The 12,807-nt window shown below is 42.3% G+C and overlaps 1 protein-coding gene across 2 annotated transcripts in view; it reads right to left on the minus strand.

The window, feature by feature from the left end:
* TCTN2 (tectonic family member 2) overlaps nt 1–12,807 on the minus strand; it is a 30,458-nt gene that overhangs the window by 1,483 nt on the left and 16,168 nt on the right. Inside the window, exons 12-18 of one of the 2 annotated variants that reach the window (XM_022598054.3) lie at nt 9,250–9,330; nt 8,157–8,268; nt 5,889–5,995; nt 4,158–4,314; nt 2,388–2,513; nt 2,146–2,234; nt 6–1,902 (exon numbers count right to left, since the gene is read on the minus strand). In XM_022598054.3, the coding sequence (XP_022453762.2) occupies nt 1,781–1,902; nt 2,146–2,234; nt 2,388–2,513; nt 4,158–4,314; nt 5,889–5,995; nt 8,157–8,268; nt 9,250–9,330 (794 nt within the window). In that variant the 3' untranslated portion in view covers nt 6–1,780. Of the gene's footprint in view, nt 1–5; nt 1,903–2,145; nt 2,235–2,387; nt 2,514–4,157; nt 4,315–5,888; nt 5,996–8,156; nt 8,269–9,249; nt 9,331–12,807 lie in introns of those variants that run through there. The other variant, XM_089894394.1, reaches the window with a different exon arrangement.

Here is a 12,807-nt window from a genome sequence, read left to right on the forward strand (position 1 = left end):
CAACCGGACAGGCCACAACAGTGAGAGAGGCCCGCGTACGGCAAAAGAAAGAAAATAAAACTCTCAACTTTCAGATTGTAGGTTTTTTTGTTTTTTTCAGTCAACAGCTCCACTGGACGAGGGGCACTGTCTTGGTATCTCCAGTGCCCAGCACAGTAGCCACTCAATAAATACTTCCCAAATGCATATATGAATGTATAAGCTTAGAAAAGGCAAAACCATATAGTATGCTCCCCCCCTCCACCCCGTTTTACTGCCAGAGTTTTTCCCTTCTTGCATACAAAATCACCCTAACAAAGCCCACAAAATCAGGCTAAATTACCTGTCATTTGGAAATTTTAAGTTAACTTTCCAGAGCTAGTTATACTAACTGCCATAGAAAGACTTTCTGAATCTCTGCAATGAGTCAGTTGGGTATTTCGTTTTCTTTGACAAAAAAAGACAATTTCAACTCCTAGTGGGTGTAATCACCTCAACCCACAGAGATCCACATCAAAGAAAGAGGCAGAGGGGGGAGAAATCCAGTGTTTCCACGGTGTGATACAAACAGTGGTACTTGGGGGGAGGGATTTCTTATGTCATTTGTTACATGTTTAATATGAATTAGGAAAAAATAGAACTAGATCTGTAGATTTAGAGGGGAAGGAAGATTTGAAACTCCTCTGGGCAAGAATGCTGAGCGAAGATGCAACAGCCAGGAATTCCCTAGCGGTCCAGTGGTTGGGAATCTGCACTTTCACTGCCGAGGGCCTGGGTTCAATCCCTTGTTGGGGAACTAGGATCCCACAAGCTGCACGGTGCGGCCCCGAAAAAACAAACAAAATGCAACAACACAACGTAGGTAGCATCGGGATGTCAGGAGGCACTCAAAATTCAATCAAGCAGAGTGAGACGGAAGACACCCGCTTTTCAAAATTCAGTTTATCCACGGTGCACAAAGTCCATGTGAAACGATGACTACGTTTATCTGGCCCACAAAGAAACCTCACTGGACGTGGCCGTGTGGCCGCTCTTGGGCTGTGGTGGGAGACGTCCGTTCTGCTTCCCTGCTTCCCTCCCCCGGCTGCCTCGTGCTGTCTGTCCCCCAGGGGGCCCCAAGAGGAATTTCTCTCAACTAGGAAAAACTGTCCTTCCTTGAAAGCCAGCTTGTTTTTTAATCGATGGGCCCCATGATTCCTACAGCTAATCATATTTTGGTTTCTTGGCAAACTGAACATTACATGAGGGACCTGCCTTTGCTAAATGCAAGGTCTTGCGTACTGTCTCGGGGGCTTGTGTTCTCTCCTAGTTCTGTTTACTTACCTAGTCATGTCCCCCTCCTGCAGCCCCCCCCATCTTGCCTCATCCATTTTCTTAGACTTTTGCACTAATATACACTTTTAAAGGCTTTAATGCATTCTTAATCCTGTCTTTGGAACAGTGGGAACTAACCGGATCAACATAAATATATTAAAAATTAAAAGACTGACTCTCTATGGTGCAAGTAACATTTGGACCAAAACTCCTATGACTTTCATCATTTGTGAAAAAACTAAAGTTCCTAATAACGTTTATTGACTCGGTTGACCCTCTCCTGCATTTTGCTCAGTCTGGTATAGCGGTGAGGATGCCCGTTCTGCATTGCTTTGAACGTCTGGCTAGCTGTATATGTGAAGTAAATTTGCAGAGCACCTAACAAAATCTTCTATAAAAATAAAACATTTCATTTATTAAGATTTTATAGAGAGGCACACGGGAGGACAACAAACCCCTGAAGTAAAAGCTGATGATCTGTAAGAGGTCAGATGGTAGCTGAATTCCACGCTTTGCATATTCCAGTCCAGGGGTTACTGAGGAACACCGCTAATGTGATGAAGGATGCCAACAGTAAGCTCTTGGCAACACACTGAGAAAAAGGCTCCCCTGCAAGGCAGTGAATCAAATTAAGCAACGTTCCTATTTCTTAACTTTTTGGGTAATTATTTAGGTAGAAGTAAGCCAAAGCATAAATAGTGATCCTTTCTAAGTGGCAACATGATCAGTAAATGTTCTCTTTTTAAAGCTTTGCTATATGTTTTAAGTTTTCTGTGACATTTACACTATTTTTTAAGTTTTTAAATTGACACAACATAATGATAACCATTTCAGAAATGTGCTTTACCTTACCTTGATAATACTGGGTCAGCGGATAAAGAAGTTGCGGCCAACAAACCTCATTTCTGTTACAGTTGTACTCTGTAAAATTGATCTGGTATCTACAAAACATTTTAGGAAGTTACAGTAGCTACAGCAAAGCACATGCATTTGATGAGAAGCATCAAAACCTAATTAAAGAAATAAACTTCTTACTTTGGAACATATATTTTTCTGCTTCTTACTAATGTCACTTAGGTCAGCAACTGTATTACCTTGTAAGTGGACGGGGTAACTGTGCAGGTATCTTAATAAACTGGACAGATGCACTGATGGGGAAAAGGTTGACCTCATCGTCACAAGTCAGCCCACACTGGAACTGCCAGGTCACCGAGGAGAACCTGGGAGGGAAAGGTTAAGCAGACAACAAATCCACCGCTCGTTTCCGGTCTGTTAAGAACATCGGGGGACTTCCCTGGTGGTCCAGTGGTTAAGACTTTGCCTTCCAATACAGGGGGTGTGGGTTCGATCCCTGGTCGGGAAGCTAAGATCCCACTTGCCTTGCAGGCAAAAAACCAAAACATAAAACAGAAGCAATACTGTAACAAATTCAATAAAGATTTAAAAAAGAAAAAGAACTTCAGGTAACTGACAACAACAATATGAGCTGAGATTCTCCTAAAGAAGTTTCCCATATCCTGCTGGTGCTATTTTTCCCCCTTTGTATTATATAAATTTTCAAACGCACAGACAAGCAGAGACAGAGGTATAATGAACCCTCATGGCCCTATCACAGGCTGCAAGAGCTGCCAGCATTTTGCCAATTCTGTTTCATCTCTCCTCCCCCCCAACTCATTTCATACTGTGCTTTTAAAATTCATTTGTTTTATCACCTGTTTGTCTCAAACAATATTATAATAATAGTAATAACAACAACAATAATAACAACAGTAGAAGCTAATGATTTTTAAAGGCTTTCCATGTTATTTCTGCCTACCCAGCATGCCTTTGCCTTTCTTCTGGTAATTGCACCCCAGTTTTCCCTGGCGGAACTACCCCTCCCCACTCTCAGTTGAGTGGACAAGAAGGGACCCACCTGAACCTAGGGATGTGCCCATAACCTGCGCCTGGCCAATCAGAGCTATGCCCCTGGCCATAGTAATTGGTTCAGAAAGGAGCACATGACCAAAACTGGACCAATAAAAGTCTTCCCAGAACATTTTTGAGAAAGAAGGGGAAAGGAGGCACCCTCCATCCATTGGACTTGCTAAACTGGAAGAGTTTTTTTTTTCCCCTAACCACTGAATCTATAGGGAATTCCCTGGATTTGCTAAATTGATATAAGCCTGGATTTGCTGGTGTTCATCTTTGCCAGCTCTTGAGGAAACCCCCCCCCGAGAATGAAGCCCACCCAAAGAAAAGAGGAACCCAGAGATAAAGGGGGAAAGACCCTTGACCACATGGGAACCATGAACCATGAACTCACTGTGTATGGACTTTTCATAACTTGAACCAAAAAACCCACCTTTTGCTTAAGTCAGTGTCAGTTGGGACCCTGTCACTTAAAGGTGATAGAGGTCTGACATGTAAAGGTACATCACTATTTTACAGATGAGGAAACTGCAGTTCAGAAGAGGTTGAGTAACTGTCCAAGGTCACACAGCTCACACTGGAATAGCCATGATTTGAACCCACCCATCTGCCACCAAAATCTCTAACCACTGGGCAATATTCCCTGATTAGTATGCCAATGGTATTCATGAATTTCAAAATATGCCGAGCACTAAGCAGCCCCTTACTCATCTTTGTACTCCCTGAGATACCTGGCAGACCCCCTTATACGTAGCTTCACGGATACTTGTGAGTGAGAATGAGTTTCCATTACAAACACAGTTTATCCATATTCCATTTATACATGTAATCATTTGCTAATCATTGCAATTTGTAAATAAACCAGTCAGATTCTAAATTAGCATTCCCCTATTCTTCGGAGCGCCCTCAACTTTCCTGTCTCTAAACCCCACTTATCCCCGATATGATCAAACCTTGTTTCTATGCCAAGTATCTCCTGCTGAGTCATCCCTTCTACGGCGCCAGCATCCGAGAAGAGGATGCGGATATTCAGCTGAGCAGGAACACTCAGGCAGATGCCGCTCGCGTTGCTGACAGGTGGGTCTGCACCTGCATCGGGGGCATCTGCACCTGGAGGAATGGTAAGTTGTGCATATTGGAAAGAATTATTTAATTCTTTAACAGTTTAATTATTTTTATAACAATTTATATATTTTTTAAATAACATATTTTATATATATTTTATATATATATTATATATTATATATATATTTTTTATATTTTTTTTAAATAACAATTTAATTATTTAACAGTTTTCCTACAATGCTGTGATACTCCCAAAATGGGAAATATTATCAGACAGGAATCACAACGAATGAGGCTTTAATCTCTAACAGGCTCTAGTTACATGTCACTCTGTAACTGTGTTACCCCTCGTGTTTAAAATGTTCCCTTGGATGCTAGGTCAATCACTGGAACTTTAAAATCCCTGACCCACATAATAAAACCCTAAATCATGAATCAGTTCCCAAGCCCCTCATTGAAATCCACCCAGAGTTTTAACAGAAATACCATATACTTGCAGTAAAATGCCATGAGACTTATCCCATGCAGTCACTATTCTAGTAAAAGCTGTATAAGACATTTAAAGTCTATACTAACAACTTTAGTTACTACAGATTAAATAGTTCAAAAGCAATTTCCTGATGTGTTGCCACAGCAGTAGTACAAATGGAAGAGAATAAAACTAAAAGATTAATTTTCATTCATCTTGAAAACTGGCCCTTATGGGGGAAAAAACAGCAAGGTCAGTTACAGGATGTGGATGGCAAGTCCTATGAGGCTCTGGAGGGGATTTCTTTGTTCCTTCAGGGATTTGGAAGGTTGGCAACACTGTTTCTAGTTTCCTCCTCCTTGATATATGTGTTCAACATCATTTCTCTTCTATCAACCAGGATCAGGATTGATTTTAATCTTAGACATGAAATAGAAGCTAACAGCTTCCACCTTGAAGGCAACAAAATGCCACCACCTCTGATTTCCCACCTCACCAACTCCGGTTCTCTGTCTTGAAATTTCCCACGCTTTTTACTTCTTAGATGCTTTACTGACCCCTTCCCACCATCCCTCAGGCACTCCACAGCCCACCTGGCTGGCCTAGAGGTTCACAAGGGGTTGACAAGCCCAGACCTCTGGGTTCTGTTTCCAAATAAGGACATAACTCTGCGCCTAGTGACTTGAGCGCAGACTGTGCTGGCAAAGCGTGGCCAGCAGGACTCCCTGCCTGAGTCAGAGAGTGGTCGGGGCACCTCAAGCACACAGACATATCACGTGATCCATGGCCACCCCACGGGGCAGGGGAGAGGCCCACAGACCACAGAAAAAAAGGAATGCAAACTGACATGCCCTGAAAATCCTCAAACTTCATTAAGACTTCCTTTTCCAAAGACCGTCAGCTTGTAAAACAACTGGGCAATTTGAACTTCCTGTTGGTATCCTCTTTAAAAAAAAAAAAAAAAAGCCATCATGAATAAGAGGTAAAAGACATGAAAAGCTTCCTGCCCGGAAAGCTAACCTCTAAACAAATGTCGTTGGGCCACAGCAAAGAAAGACAACCTGTCAGGTCAGGCTGTAACACTACACCTGACGCTATGTAATCATAGCAACCAAGGTACACATTTTACACGTGTGCAGCTTTCACTTACGTATTATTTCAAGCCAGCCATCACTAAGATTGTCGTAATTGGAGTTGCCTCTCATTGCAACATGAGTCACTTGTATTAATGAATCAAGTAGTTCAACAGCATTCTCCCTACAAGAGAGGAAGACATTTCTCAGCGCATGGCCAGCAGGTCTCGTCCTGAAGTCCTTACAAAGAGTGTCCAGCGAAGTGAGAGAGTGGCATGGACTTATATATACAACCAAATGTAAAATAGATAGCTAGTGGGAAGCAGCCGCATAGCACAGGGAGATCAGCTCGGTGCTTTGTGAGACCACCTAGAGGGGTGGGATAGGGAGGGTGGGAGGGAGACGCAAGAGGGAGGGGATATGGGGATATATGTATGTGTATAGCTGATTCACTTTGTGATACAGCAGAAACTAGCACACCATTGTAAAGCAATTATACTCCAATAAAGATGTTAAAAAATAACAAAACAAAAACAAACAAAAAAAGAGTGTCCAGGCTGTGCTTGCTGGATGTCTAAACAAAAAACTGCCAGGGGATCTGGCTGGGAGTCTTGCCTCTTTCAGAGGCTTTCCTGGGATGAACTTACACAGCAAGGGGAGGACACATAGAAACAATCCTTCACTTTGGCCTTAAAATGTTAGTAACTTATGTTGGTATCATGTGGTTTACAGGTTCCTTTGAGTGTCACAAAACTTGGGAGGTGGGTAGATCACATATCAAGTTACCAGGATAAATTCATGGGACACAGTGACCCAATAGTAAAAGGAACCTAAATATTTAGTTAGAATTTTGAGCTATAAAATTAGGTGAGGGTTAAGAATTGGAACTTGGCACCTCTCTGTTCCAGTAACGTCACTGGAGGGTACAAATCTTACAAACCACAAGGGAGAGGCTCTGACTGCCCCGCACCCTGCAACCACGAGCCGCCGTGGGTGACGTATACCCACAGTTTTTCTTCCCTTCACAATGTGCCCCCCCCTTTTCCCTGCTCCCCAAAGAACTGCACCACTTGGGATAGGAGATACCACTTCACACCTGCTAGGATGGCTATTATTCAAAAAATGGAAAATAACAAGTGTTGGCCAGGGGGCCTTCCCTGGCAGTCCAGTGGTTAGGGCTCCATGCTTCCACTGCAGGGGGCACGGGTTCGATCCCTGGTCGGGGAACTAAGATGCCACATGCCAAGTGGCATGGCCAAAAAAAACAAGTGTTGGCGAGGATGTGGAGAAATTGGAACCCTTTTACGTTGTTGGTGAGACTGTAAAATGGTACAACCACTGTGGAAAACAATATGGCGGTTCCTCAAAAAAATTAAACCTGGAATTACCATATGATCCAGCCATTCCATTCCTGCATATATGCCCAAAAGAACTGAAAACAGGTATTCAAACAAAAACTGATACATGAATGTTCAAAGCACTATTCACGACAGCCAAAAGGTGGCAATACCCCAAATATCCATCAACTAACGAACGGATAAACAAAATGTAGTATATCCATACAATGGAATAAAATTCAGCCATGAAAAAGAACGACGTATTGACATATGCTACAACATGCATGAACCTCAAAAACAGGATGCTAAGTGAGAGAAGCCAGACATAAAAAGTCACATAGTGTATGATTCCATTTACATGAAATATTCAGAGTAGGTGAATCCAAAGAGACAGAATGCAGATTGCCTGTTGCCAGAGCTGAGGGGAGGGAGGAATCGGGAGTGACTGCTAAAAGGTACAGGTTTCATTTTGCAGAGACGGAAGTGCTCTGGAACTAAACAGAGGTGGTGGTTGCACCACATTATGAGTGTACTAAATGCCACTGAACTATTCACTTAAAATGATTATGTTGTATGAATTTTACCTCAATTAATAAAAATGCACATGCATATCCATAAATTTTCTAAATGCCACCCAGATAATTAAGTGGAAAATACTTTATACATCATGTTACACAGCTTAAGAATTCTTTAAATGTTAATCACTGACTATACTTGGCTCCAGCCCTCCTTCTGTTTCATGGGTTTCCAATGATGTGAACAAAGTTCCCAGAGATATCTACATAAATATGGATGAAATAGCTTTAGTCCCAAGAATGTCTATTTTCACTTATATTGATGTTTGAATCAACTCTAAATTGTATTGGAAGCTTGTATTATTTACTATCATTTTTATATGTTTTTATTCAGACTGAAATTTTTCACATTCATGTTGTTGCTAGTATTCATGTGAATTAAATTTAAGCAAACCACTCAAAATGTAGATAAATTCATCAGTGAGACACTCACCTGAGCTGAGTACAGTTTTCATTAATTCCAACTTCTAAAAGGCACCCAGACAGTGCATTTTCTCCAAATAAAATGGGTTTGAACGTTGCTGATATACACAAACCCCTTCCAGCTATAAAATAAAAAGATTATCCTATTTTTGCAAAATAAAAGTAAGTAAAATATTTACATTAAAGTTTTTCTTACAAAACAGAGAGAGAACAAAAAGCATAAATAAAGTTTCCAGGGACTTCCCTGGTGGCACAGTGGTTAAGAATCCGCCTGCCAATGCAGGGGACACAGGTTTGAGCCCTGGTCCGCGAATACCCCACATGCCACACAGCAACTAATCCCGTGCACCACAACTACCGAGCCTGCGCTCTAGAGCCCGCGAGCCACAATTACTGAGTTCTTGGGCCACAACTACTTAAGCCCGTGTGCCTAGAGCCCGTGCTCCCAAACAAGAGAAGCGACCACAATGAGAAGCCCGGGCACCGTAACGAACAGTAGCCCCTGCTTGCTTCAACTACAGAAAACCCCACACGCAGCAACGAAGACCCAATGCAACCAAAAATAAATTAATTAATTTAAAAAAAGAAAAGAAATAAAGCTTCCAATTTTCGAGAACTGAGGTCATTGTTACTCTAATCCTTTGAAAGCTGAACAAAAGGCTCTTTCTGTATCAAAATACCTGGACAGGGATCAAGGGTTTACTCTGAACCTGAAATTTAATGCCTTCTGGCAGATGTGGGTAACTACCACTGTTGCAAAGATTTTCCATAGTTTGGAATAAAACTATTCCCATGTCTCCGATTAGCATCATCTTGGGCTAATCAATAACTACAAAGACAATGGACTCTCCAGCCACTTTCATATTTAAATCTCTATTACTAAAAACCAGCACTTCGAGGGCAAACAATGTGAACATTTTTTACAAAAAAAAAAGAAAGAAAGAAAAGAAAGCTGCAGAAGGATGGAAAACCACCCCCCCACACACAAGCTAAATAAACAAACTCAGCTTTAAAGTAATTGGTTCCTTAATCGGATTCAAAATATGGTAATATTTCCAATTCTAGTTCACCAGAGAGCTAATCATATTACCAAACCAGATTACCGGATTGCCAAAGGTGTAAAGTCGTGACATTATTCATCCTGTTGGTGTTTAGAGCTCGAACAGGCTTGCCAAGTTGGTAACCTAGACAAACACAATGCAGGAGAGTCAGCATCTTTCCCTCTAAAGTTATTTTAATGCAACAGACGCTAGCTCATCAAATAACGGAAAGGAGGAATCCACAGTAAAAGGAAATATGCAGGCAAAGCTTTTTCAGAATACCCTCGAGAAAAAGGACATCACCTTCATTTGTTTTCGGTTTTATTTTGTTTTTTATTGAAGTATCGTTGATTATAATATTGTGTTAGTTTCAGGTGTACAGCAAAGTGATTCAGGTGTCACTGAATCAGATTCTGAAACAAAGATGTCCATGTGATTTTTTGGAACACATTTTTAAAGTAAAAATCTGAAAAGTGAAAAGCAGGCAGGAGTTGGTCTTGGACCTCTCACCCTGGAGAACAATTAGCTGCTGGGCAGGCCGGTTCATGCATACTTGCTGAGTGATTAATACCACTTATCACAGGGGCTCGTAAGGGAAACTTAAACCAAAGTTACCTTCTCAGGGAATGATTTGCCGGTAAACCAATTCAACCCCAAGATCTGATTTAGATCCTATTCCCATCCATCTCCTAGTAATCCAGTTGATTGTTTCCACCTTCTTTTTGTTTGTTTAATTTTAATGTCATCAAGTGCTTTTCTTTTCTTATCTATTTATTTTTGGCTGCGTTGGGTCTTCGCTGCTGCGCATGGGCTTTCTCTAGTTGCGGTGAGCAGGGGCTACTCTTCGCTGTGGTGTGCGGGCTTCTCATTGCGGTGGCTTCTCTTGCTGCGGCGCACGAGCTCTAGGCGCACGGGCTTCGGTAGTTGTGGCACGTGGGCTCAGTAGTTGTGGTGCACAGGCTTAGCTGCTCTGTGGCATGTGGGATCTTCCCAGACCAGGGATCAAACCCATGTCCCCTGCATTGGCACGCGGATTCTTAACCACTGCACCACCAGGGAAGTCCCTCCACCTTTTTAATATGAAAAAGTTCACAAGTACAGAAAACTTGAAAGTGAGCCTTATTCAATACAGCCAACACCTAAAATCAACAACTGTTAATATTTAGCCATATATGTCTTATCTATTATAAAAGCATATATACATTGGAGGGGAGGGGCAGGACCATGTGAAAATAAGTTGTAGACATCATGACACCTCACCCCTAAAACCTCCATCACACATCTCCCCAAATTAAGAACATTCCCCTACAGGGAATTCCCTGGCGGTCGAGTGGTTAGGACTCCACACCTTCACTGCCGTGGTCACAGGTTCAATCCCTGGTCGGAGAACTAAGATCCCACAGGCCAAGGGGTGCAGCCAAAAAGAAAAACAAACAAACAAAAAACATTCCCCTATATCACCATGATGCCAATATTTCTCCTAAGAAAATTAATAATAATCCCTTATAATCATATCATATCCAGTTCATACTCATATTTCCTTAGATTCCCTCCAAAAATGTGTTTTAGCGCTGTTTTTACAAACTGGGATGCAAATGAGGTTCATGCATGGTGTCTGTGTTTCCAGCACTACGCCCCACCGTTCCTGAACCAGAGGCCTCCCCTCTGGCCACAGGTCCGACCCTGCCCGCATACACATCACACTCACGTCTTCCTCCTTGGCTTTCGCCAGGTTATTCCTGTTCCCAGCACCCTTTCCAATTATCTGCTTCTCAAGGCGCAATCTCCTCTTTGCAGCCCAGCGAGGAAACCCGCCAGCGGCAGGGCTCTGACTCGCTCACTGCTTTTCCTCCAGCACCGAGAACAGAACCTGGCAAGCGCTGGACACTCAACACTGCTCCTTAGTGATGCAAAGTCTGGGAGAGCGGTCAACATTCTACTCCTCTGAATCCTGGAGTAACTGTTCCTAAGTCCCTCACCCATTTATTAATTATCTTGGATTGTTCACTGTTGTTTCCTGTAACTTGGTGCTGTCATTCCAAATGAGAGAGTGAATTCCTTGAGGACAGGGCCCATGTCACATAGTCCTCTGAAAACCCCGTCCTGCCTCAGAAAGCGCTAGAGACAGTGGCTGTATCTATCCAAGCTGTTTCGCTGCCTGATCAGTTCTGGCTCTTAATTTATTCGTTTTTGATGACAGTGTCAACATTTTTCACGTATTCTGATGGTGCTTCTCAGAAATCTTGTCAAATTAACTCAGTGAAATGAAAACCCTTAAATTCCAGGAGCCCGCTTTTAAAGCCAACAATAAATCCCAAGCTCCACATTAATAAGTACATTAAAATCCTATTTAAAAGAAAAAATATATATATATATATATATAATGGGTCATGTATGATTAAATCAGTATATATAAGTATTGAAGATCATGCAAAATAAAAACTTATTTAAAAGTAAAAAAAAAGGATAGCAAAAGGACGGAGAAATTTTTTTAAGAAACAATGACAGGTTTATCCAACAAGTATTTACTGAACACCTACTATGGTCTAAGCCACAGCTGTCCCATAGAAATATAATGCAAACCTCATATTTGATTTTAGAATAATATGTATCTTTAGAAATTTTTAGAAATTAAATTTTTTTCTAGTATCCCCGTTAAAAAAGAGAAAAAGAAATAGGTGAAATTAGGGACTTCCCTGGTGGTGCAGTGGTTAAAAATCTGCCTGCCAATGCAGGGGACACAGGTTCGAGTCCTGGTCCGGGAAGATCCCACATGCCACGGAGCAACTAAGCCCGTGCACCACAACTACTGAGCCTGCGCTCTAGAGCCCGTGAGCCACAACTACTGAAGCCCACACGCCGAGAGCCCGTGCTCCACAACAAGAGAAGCTACCGCAAAGAGAAGGCCGCGCATCACAACGAAGAGTAGCCCCCACTTGCCACAACTAGAGAAAGCCCATGGACAGCATTGAAGACCCAACGCAGCCAAAAATAATTAATTAAAAAAAAAGAAATAGGTGAAATTAATTTGAATAATGTATTTTATTCCACCCAATATATACAAAATATTATTATTTCCACATATGACACTGGCCACATTTCAGGTGCCCAGCAGCTCCATGGGGCTAGTGGCTAGAGTACTGAACAGCGCAGTCCGCATACTGGTTTAGGCCCTGAGAAGGCAGCAGTGAACAAAAGAAATAAACAAATAATTGACAAAGCGGGTGGTGATATATTTGCACATAAATACGAAATGCGCAACATGACCGGCAGTCCGCGGTCCCCCGGGAAGTCTCTCCACAGATTCCAGGTTAGGAACCCACCATCTGCGGCCTATTTCTTTAAAAATCAATTTTACCAACACTTTATTTTTTGGCCATGCTGTGCGGCTTGTGGGATCTTAGTTCCCCAACCAGGGATCAAATCTGGGCCCTGGCAGTGAGTGTGGGGTCCTAACCACTGGACCACCGGGGAAGTCCCTCTTACCAAGGCTTTAAATGCCTTATTTTCTTTTTCAAAAGACGAGAGTTCCCTGGAGATCCAGTGGTTAGGACTCCGTGCTTTCACTGCTGAGGGTGTGGGTTCGACCCCTGGTGGGGCAACTGAGATCCCACAGGCCGC

The sequence above is a fragment of the Delphinapterus leucas genome, chromosome 14 (genome assembly GCF_059928025.1).
Source record: "Delphinapterus leucas isolate spDelLeu-1000000601 "Yukka" chromosome 14, BTC_Dleu_Yukka2, whole genome shotgun sequence".
Classification (NCBI taxonomy): Eukaryota; Metazoa; Chordata; class Mammalia; order Artiodactyla; family Monodontidae; genus Delphinapterus; species Delphinapterus leucas.